Source organism: Clupea harengus, chromosome 22 (assembly GCF_900700415.2).
Source record: "Clupea harengus chromosome 22, Ch_v2.0.2, whole genome shotgun sequence".
Lineage (NCBI taxonomy): Eukaryota > Metazoa > Chordata > Actinopteri > Clupeiformes > Clupeidae > Clupea > Clupea harengus.
The window spans coordinates 18,844,300-18,853,843 of NC_045173.1; the positions used below are offsets into that span (position 1 = coordinate 18,844,300).

The 9,544-nt window shown below is 44.4% G+C and overlaps 1 protein-coding gene across 1 annotated transcript in view; it reads left to right on the plus strand.

The window, feature by feature from the left end:
* The first annotated feature begins 432 nt into the window (after window positions 1–432).
* The window catches only part of ahrrb (aryl-hydrocarbon receptor repressor b), a 26,463-nt gene continuing 17,351 nt past the window's right edge, over window positions 433–9,544 (plus strand). The window contains exons 1-2 of the mRNA XM_031559965.1: window positions 433–494; window positions 1,468–1,649. Coding sequence (XP_031415825.1) covers window positions 433–494; window positions 1,468–1,649 — 244 coding nt within the window. The remainder of the gene's footprint in view (window positions 495–1,467; window positions 1,650–9,544) is intronic.

Consider the following 9,544-nt stretch of genomic DNA (forward strand, 5'->3'; position numbering starts at 1 on the left):
TTTATCATTACACTAATGCAAACTGTCAATAGTTGCGACCGGTTCATTTCATAGTTTCGGGATCTTGCCTACCACTGCCATTGTGGATAGGAATAATACGCTTTCTGACCGGATACTTTGGTGAGTAATAGTTGTCACTATTTGTTAAACTGTATTTTGGTATAATTTAAAACTTTGAAAAAAAAGATGTTTTGACATTGTGAAGTTACCTACCAGTGCCACGCGCTTCTTTGTTGTTAAACAGTAGCGCAGCAGCATGATGTGCGCTAATCCGAATGGTCTTCCTGAGAATTAAATGTCATCATGTCCGTTTACTGAAACACTTAACAATCTCAGAGCTATTATTAAATTGCATGTGGTAAGCTACAACTACTATTGTGTGATAAATTCGTGACAGTTTTTGACAAAGTTTACTGGCATCATTCTAGTACCATGATTCCACCGGGGGACTGTCTGTATGCTGGGAGGAAGAGGAGGAAGCCTATTCAAAAACAGTTAAGTTTTAACCCAATTTCTTTTTTACACGGTTGAGTTATGGTGCAGAAAATGATTTCAATTGAGGAAACACTGTGTGGATACTAATGGATTTATTTGTAATATATTTTGGTACTGGGTTAAGTTACTTGTAAAAGGGCCAAGTAAACACAGGAGTAAGTTAATAACTTCTTAAAGAAGTGACTTAAATATGATCTCACTACTGTTTATACTATTGAATGTGTATATCAAGAATATACTACTACTACTTCTGAATTCATATGCATTTGTCAACTAATTATTCTGGCAATGTTCTCAATGTTTTTGTTTGTTTGTTTTCTTTATTTAGTGAAATATAAAGTAGTTAATGAAAAGTTATGCCAATATATTTGTTTAATTTGACACATTCCACATTCATCCGATTAATGACTTTCCTGGTAAATTGGTCTACTGATATGTTGATTTATATGTTTAACTCATCACTTTCATGTGATCAAGGGTTTAGCAATACTTGTGACATTTTTTATCCCCAGTGTGATTTCAGGCACTTGTTTGCTCCATAGTTTTAAACTTCCCCATAAATTACATTATTAATAGCAGACCTATTTTCAGGAGAGTCACAAAAACACTAGAGAACCACTTGGCACATTCCTCTCTGTTACTTTATTGCAACGAAGTTCAGTTTTTCACCTTCAAAAGTTTGTTTTAAGCTCTGAGGAGGAACATTCAGTACAGTCAACAGGGACACCAAGCAACCAATAAATAAATAAAACAAAAGTTCAATGGTGGCAAAAACTATAATTTGTCAGAACTTGTGATTATACTCATACCAAGGTAATATATGTACTATACCAAGTAGTCTGTGTGATACACAGTGTGGCACAAAGTTTTGATTTTGTTACATGAATAAGTAGAAACCTGTTAAAACTGTGCTCAGTGGCACGGTTGACTAACTTGTCCTCTCTTTTTGATCTCTGTGAACCACCTTGACAGGAAACCGGCCTCATCCAGCCAAAAGTCCAACCCGTCCAAGCGGCACCGGGACCGCCTGAACGCGGAGCTGGACAGGTTGGCCAGCCTGCTGCCCTTCACCCCAGACATCATCACCAAACTGGACAAACTGTCTGTGCTGCGCCTGAGCGTCAGCTACCTACGTGTGAAGAGCTTCTTCCAAGGTAAGGGCCGCCAAGAGCTCCTTCTCCTTGACCATTGGCGTGGGAGTTTCTATCATTTGCATAAGTCCGTTAGTTTTTTGGGGGACCCCCGGCAACCAAGCCGACCCCCACCCCACCCGGCCCAATCAATAACGCTGTCTATCCATGCTGAGGAGATGTGAAACGTTATTCAGATCTGATTAAATAAAGAACTCCAGTGCGTGAGTGGGCTCATTCATTCTGCCCCAGTAAGTGAACTTAATTTGACTGGAATCTTTGCTTATTAAGGATTGCCAATGAATGGGAATCATACCCCCACCCAGAGTTTAGGTGAGTGAGTGGGTATGTTCAATAAGAGATATGTCCATCATGTTTCTACTACATAGAAGTGCCTCTATTGTGTTTGTCTTTCTATAATACATAATAGTATAATGAGTGTCTTTACTGGCTTTTTGTACGGGGTCTTGTGGAGAAATCTCTCACTGCTGCTGGGTTCTTTTATTTTTGAAGTGCTTGTTCTCATATGAGATGCTTTACTGAGGCTTTATATAAAAAGCTCATCTTCTCCTTTTTATATGCATAAAAACTATTTTGCATTGTCATTTCCTCTGAAGTCCTCATACAGAATGGAGCTAGGCTAAATTACTCCATTTGCTGAATCATTTATTCCACTTAGCGTCTTCTAATCTGCTATATATTTCTCTTCTTCATAAGACCCATTTAACTGTCTCAATTATTAATAAGGCAGAGGGAAAACGTTCACTCTTGGAACCTCAAACAAGTGCGTAGCCTACATAAACTCAGAATCCTTTGCCACAGTTGTATTTTCTCAATCAAAAGCTTTCTTGATATTCACGATCCTGACGGCCTGTATGAGATTCCAGGAGCCCGTTTATGGAAACGAAAGGTATATCAGCCTGCTGCTGAACTTACTTCAGGTTTCGGGGACAAAGGACACTTTATTCTCAAGTGATTTTAGAGATGCACACGGACACTGGTGTGTATTGTGTGTGTGTGCTGTGTGTGGTCGTGTGGAGCGTGGAGCCACCGCAGGGTTGGTTTAGAGCAGGGACAGGTTGGTGGAGCACAGCCAGGGTCAGTGCTGTTGGCATGCAGGTGCTCCTCCATCTCAGAACTATGCTCAGACCACTAGGGGGACAGCAAGAGTGCCAAGTGCTCTCATGCACTGCGCAGAACCAGTGTGTGTGTGTGTGTGTGTGTGTGTGTGTTGAAGAGAGGAAATAAGGAACAAAATGGCTTTCTTTAAATTCACTCAAAGGGAAGTTGTTTCTACATCTTAAAAGGAAAGCTGTAAGTTCCTCCATCCTACCTCTTCTGCGTGTGCGTGTGTGTGTGTGTGTGTGTGTGTGCATGTGTGTGCGTGTGTATGAGTGTGTTTGTATGTGCAGTTTGCATGGTTTGTGCCTGATGTCCAGTTTGCCACTGTTCACTGCCACTATTCATCATCTCCCATGGTCAGCTGCCTGGATCTGGATACAAATTCGGCAAACCTAGCCCTGAGCACAGCTGCCTACTGGTGGTAAATGGTTTGCAGTTGGTCGGTCGTCCTGGGTTTTTCTCCAGTTTCACCTTGTGGATAATTGCAACAGATTAACTGTCACAGTGTTTTTGATGTTTTTCAGGAGTTCATGTACCTGACCCCTGCCACTCAGGATGATATTGTCACTGTACCGCCCCAACGGGTCTGGTACGGGGGCGGCGCAAATCTGGCACTGATTCAGACGCTAGTTGAGCGTATACATTAATTCTGTCACAGCCTTGATCCCTCAACAGATATGTGATTAATACAGGCGTTGGATATTTGAACTTTTCAAATAGACCTCACCTTTTACTCAAATTCATCTCGCTGTGGCCTTCTGTGAATGTGTGTGTGTGTGTGTGTGTGTGTGTGTGTGTGGTCTGTATGTATGTTTGTTTTTGAATGTGTATGTATGTGTGTTTGTTTGTCCCCGTGTGTGTGTGTGTGTGTGTGTGTGTGTGTGTGTTGTCTCTCTTTTGAGTTTCATATCCTGTCACCTTGTAAGACATGAAATATAGTATGTCAGGGCAGCTGATATATGAGGAGATTTGACAGGTTGGTTTGAGATTCAGGTGTGCCTGGTTCATACAAGTGGAAAAGGGTCATCGCTGCTCTCTTCTATGTTCTTTTATCTGCTCATTTGCAAAGGACTTTGAATTTACCAATGTGTATGAATTGTGCTGTATAAAAAAAAATTGCCTTGCCTTGCTTTGATTGTAGGCAAGGAGCGTAGGAGATTGGAATCTGCACAGATTTGAAATATCTATAAGTATGGCTTTTTATATAGGTGATTAAAAAGGTAGAATTATGGTAGACTTGCCAGAAAAGTTTTAATGGTTTTATTAATTGTTCTCGCTTTCTTTGTTATTACTTGTTTTTCCTCTAAAGCCGCGTAACTTGTGGCTAGAGGCGGAGTATGTATTGGAACTGGAGTATGGATTAGGACATTTACCATCAAAATATATCCTTCACAGAGGCTTTTGTGCTTTGGTCTCTCATGAGTAATTGCATAGATTGGTCCAGCACGACAAAGGCCGTAAGTGCCTGACCCCAAATCGTCTCCGGTCGCGACACAAAGTATTCCGTCCCGGCACTGCAGAGCTGAGAACTCGGCATGAGGTCCTGTGAAGTCCCTTTGTTGGCCCAACACCATTGTTGGGTCTCTGTCTGCTACAATTACACTCACATTCGGATGGTCCCGCAATCAGGCAAACACATACACACTCACATTCACTCTGCTTTGATAATAATAATTGTGGACGCAGAAAAAATTATGGGAGGCACGAATACCGTCATTAACTTCCTCTAGAGCAAAAAAAAAGGGGAAAGAAAATAAATGCCCAATGTTTATTTTTAGGGATAGTTTTGCAATAACTGTGACTCTGAGGTTACTCCTGGACGTTTTCTGTCTAAAACTTAATACATGTAACCAGTGAATCTGCTGACTGAAACACAGAATATAATAAGATGTAGAAGTATATAATAATGTCATGGCACCCCTCCAGTCACAAAGGCTTGCATAGAATCTATACTATATACTTCTAAAGGAATAGAATTGTTCTGATTAGTGATATCACTCTGAATAGTTCTCCTGGGCACACTGGCGTGGCATGATCCATGTAATTATAGTGCCTTGACCTTTGTGGGCCTCCATAGGTTGAGAACCTCTGCACCACGTGCACCTCTTCCTCTTTGCCAACAGCCGTGCTTCCTGTTGCCAGCTTCGGTATGGGAGGCACTTAGACATCACGCACGCAGGTACCCTACCAGCGGCCACTCACAATAGGCTTACAGTAATGGCTAATAGGATTTAGCATGCATACGGTGTGTGGCACACTACAGTGGTTTGATCGTGCTGGGTGACCTCGTTTAAAGATAAATGAGGTGCAGGAAGTATAAAAGATGATACACACAGATGACCGGACCGTGGGGGTCTTTGGGAGGGCAGCGGTGAAAACTCACTGCGTTCAGAATCGCATTTCTGGCTGCCGCCATCACCACTGCTGCAGCATTGTCAGTGCTCCTAGTGGAATGCCAAGAAGTGTCACTGGCCAACAGTGCCCATTAGGAAACAGCAGGAGGGCAGCCAAAGTTTATGCCCGGTGGTTTATTAACCCAGTCCATAGGTGCCAACGGGTGCCCAAGTGATGCCCGTATGTACCTAGGAACTGGTTTCTTTCACTGATATCAGTATACTGGTATTTATAGTGTAGTATAGGTGAGACATAAAATTTGTGGGGATACAGACTCCACCACACCTATTTCATGCATACATCAATTTAAATGCTGTTCAGGAACAGCAGTAACTTGACCGAGTGGTGCCTCAGCTGTGGATGAACATCCGTACGGAAATCAAGGTGCTGACTGAATGATGTAGTGCTGTGACCTGAAAAAAGCCCTACACCTCGCCTTCCATGCTTTGTCAGTTCACATGCATACATAGTAATGATCCCAGTGGCAAATTCTATCATACGCTCCCTCTGAATAATTCATCTGCGATGAGTAGGAGAAGTCAGCAACACCCGTCTCTTTTTTTCCTTTTTCTCAGGAATCCGGAGAGTTAATCTGGTCGCTGTATTTCCCTTTCATCAGCCCTCAGAGGAAAGAAAGGAAACAACAGAAGAAGAGAGGATAGGAGGGACAGAGCAGTAGTGGATGGCTGACAAGCCTCAGCTGGTGCTGAGTGAGTGTGGGAAGCTGTAACTCGTTCCAGCACATGAGGGAGTAATCGAGCCTCTGAGCTGAACGGGGTGGAGGGGAGAGAGGGAGGGAGAGAGAGACTGATAGAGAGAGACAGAGCGGAGCAGAGGCTCATGGGTAATGAATGCTCCAGTGAGCCTTTGGCGAACGTTGCGTGACTGAAGCCCTGGCAAAGCCGCACTCGTTCCCCGCAGGCGTACGCCATGCGGCAAGTGTTCTACACACACACCCCTACCCGTCCTGCTGCCACTACACACACTGCAGTCTGCTTTTGATGACCTCACTACAGTGTACAAGTATGCGCCGTGCTGGTGGTAGATGCCAAGTCTGAAAATGGGCTTCATGTACCCGAGAGAGAGAGAGAATGGGAGTGGGATAGAGGGAGAGACAATTGCTGGCATTATCATAGTAGGTGGTGAGATGTGATTTTCCCCCAAGTGGAACATTGTTCCTTTTTTTGGTTCTGCGTGCCTCTCTGATCTGATTTCTGTGAATGACTGGGAGTCAAATAGGAACCCATCCAATCTCCCATTTACTCAGAAAAAGGGGAAATGGAATGTGAAACAAAACATCATGACCTCCACTTCTGTAGATCACATAGCATCACAGCACATCACATGGCATCACCACAGTCGCCTCAGTCAGTTCCCTATGGGGTCCTGCTTATGGGGCAGTGATGCAATGCTGTCATTTGCCTAAGCAACATCCATATATCGATTAATAAATGAATTAAATGAAATGCCGATCTGCTACAATGAATCAGAACCTCTGCCAATTCTGTGGTTTTGCAAGACATGATAACACTGTTCAAATGAAGCGTTCCATCTCTGCAAACAGTTCACAGTGTTGGAGTACAAAGCAGCTTCTCCAGAGACAGCAGTAAACGCTGCACCTTGGCTGTGATTACAGACATGTGTAAAGGAAATAGATCCCATCCCCATTCCCCTTGTGTTTCTGTGTTCTGTGTTCCCTTCAGATGTTTTAACAGATGCATTCCTCGGCCATGATGTGCTTAAACCCAGTTGCTCTCGTTTGTGATTTCACGGCAGATTAATGGATCTCAAGTCTCTCTCTCTCTCTCTCTCTCTCTCTCTCTCTCTCTCTTAACCTCGCCGGTTGCCTTTTCGTCAGCAGCCGCAGGTGCGTGACATTTAGGCCGCTCTGTGATTTATTGTCCCCGAAAGCCAACTTGATAGTCCAACGGATGAGTCACAGCATTCAGGCACTCAAAAAACAAGCTGCACTGAGTTAATGAAAACCTGAGAACCAGTATTAGGGAACCAGGGACCAGTTTGTCAGTAGCGTGGCCCACAGGGCTGGTCCTGGTAACTGGGCGTGGTGGCACTAGCAGTGGCACTGGAGCCAATAGTATCGGTAGAGGCTACAGTGGAGCGCAGTGAGAGAGAGATGCCATACCAGGCTCCCTCATTCTAATCTCAGAGGAGAGAGAGAGAGAGTGACAGAGGGAGACAGAGGGAGACAGAGGGAGAGGCTGGCGTGGTGGCACTGTGACTGGCACTGAAGGTAACAGTAGTGGTAACCGTGCAGTGCAGTGGGAGAGAGGTGCCATGCCACACCAGGCTCGCTCGCTCGCCGTCTCTCTCTCTCTTCTCCGTATCATGCTCAAATTGGCCCCTAAAGCACAGGGAGCTCCTCTGGCGCTTGGCAGCCGCTAAACCCTTCTTGGCAGATCCTCCCCGGGATCGCGTGCAGAACAGGGAAATTCCATTACCCCCCCCCCCCCCCCCCCCCTCCTCCTCCTCCTGTCGCTCCCTCCGCCCCTCTGTTCTACCCCCCCTCCCCAACCCCCACCCTCCCTGGCTCATCCACCTCCCCCTGTTAAATGCTCAAGTGTTTGTTTTCATCATCTGTGAATGTGTTGTATCGGCTACAAGAGTAAGAAACAGTTTGACCCCCCTGTCCGAGAAAGTGGCAGCTCCGTGCGAGACAGTCTATCCTCAGATCCCCTACATCTGGTCTCTCTGGAGAATTTTTTCTCTTTGTTTTTTCTTCTCCTCCCTCTCTCCTTGTCCTTCATCCTTTCATCGTGCTGTTTCAACTCTTTCTGAGTTCTCTTTTCTCGTTCAAAGATGTAAGGCTACTCTGTCGTGAATTAATGTTTGTTAAAGCAGATGTATGAAATTCAATTCAGTTTAAATGCGCTCAAGGGTTCTGAACATGATTAAAAGCTTTTTCCTAGGCCATTGCCATGAAGAAACGCTTTAAGTCATTTCCTAAGCATTACTGCTGAGAGAATATCAAGGCTTCTCCATCTGAAAGAGGTTTTCATTTGTAGTAGTATCTGAAAGGAAAATCATCATTTTCCACCACTTTTATTCTGTAGTTCTGAAAGAAGCATCCTTACATGTCAAGGTGAAGGTCGGATAATTACAATAGAATTACATTAGAATATGCGCTGGGGTTGTGCAGGCCTTGCTCGTAGCATGATATATCCCTCTCTCTCTCCACAAGCATGTAAACGCATGTACAAAGCATGCAAAAATCCAGAAAAAAGTTTATATCACATCATCCAAATGCATCAGGCTCAAGTTTGACACATGCATTGTTAACAGTGAGTGTGAGGGCATTCATATTGCCTCAAAGACAACATTCATTGATATGTGAGGGTCTGCCTCCGCAAGCAACTGGAAACCAATTCATCTGCACGCAATGCCGTGCGAACCAGCGGTAAATGACCCGAATATGTCATAAAGGAGTTTGGCGTTAAGCTCTATAGCATTGCGTGACAACTGCAATAATGTCCGCCTGACATGGTGTGTCATTTTGCCGAAGCCGTTTTTTTTTTTCCTCTCTCTCTTTCCTCCTCTCCTCTCTCCTCCTCCCCATAAGCACAGAGCTCTTCATGCACTGGTACCTTGTCACTGTGATGTAATGTCACGAACATGGCACCTTTGTTGTGAGCAGACATCACTATTGGGCAAGAATTTGGGCATGTGATTCAGGTGCGCGTTGTTTCAGTGGAGTAGTCGTTATGCTCTCTACGGGTGGATCAGCAGATGATCCCTTCTGAAGCCTTTGTTTTCATCTTTAACAAAGCGCAGGTATTGATTTTTCCAACCGATCAAACCCCTCCAAAGATTTTACCAAATTTTTTGAATGCTGCTATGTTTCAGTGATTTCATGTAAACTATCAGGTTTTTTGACAATATATGTATTTCATATGGCTACTGTCTGTTTGTCAGACACGACACTTTGACACGGCGCCAGCACTGTCAGTGTTTATATAGACTTGAGCTTTGCGGTTATTGATTGTCAGAGTGATTATTATCTTATGTCTCAAAACAGAGCGTGAGCTCAACTCCTCTCAATTAGAAAAATAAGGGGTTGTAGTGATCAACCCCTTTGCTTGCTGATGTCCCCTTGCGCCCCCCCCCCCATCCCCCATACCCCCCCCCCCCCCGCTTCACCCTTAGCCTGCCCCACCCGATACCTCATTATGGCGGATCTGTTCGTGTAAAAACATCATCAGCTTTCGTTCCCTGACGGATTCACCCTCGGTGATCCTCCATCAGCTTACATGTCAAACGGGCCTTAAACCTAATTGAGGCTGGAAGAGGTGCATTTGGAGGGACGCCAGATGTACTATTGAGTCCCACCATAGAGAAAGGGAGAAAAAACCATATCAGAGCCAAATAATTGGTGGGAAACCCACATC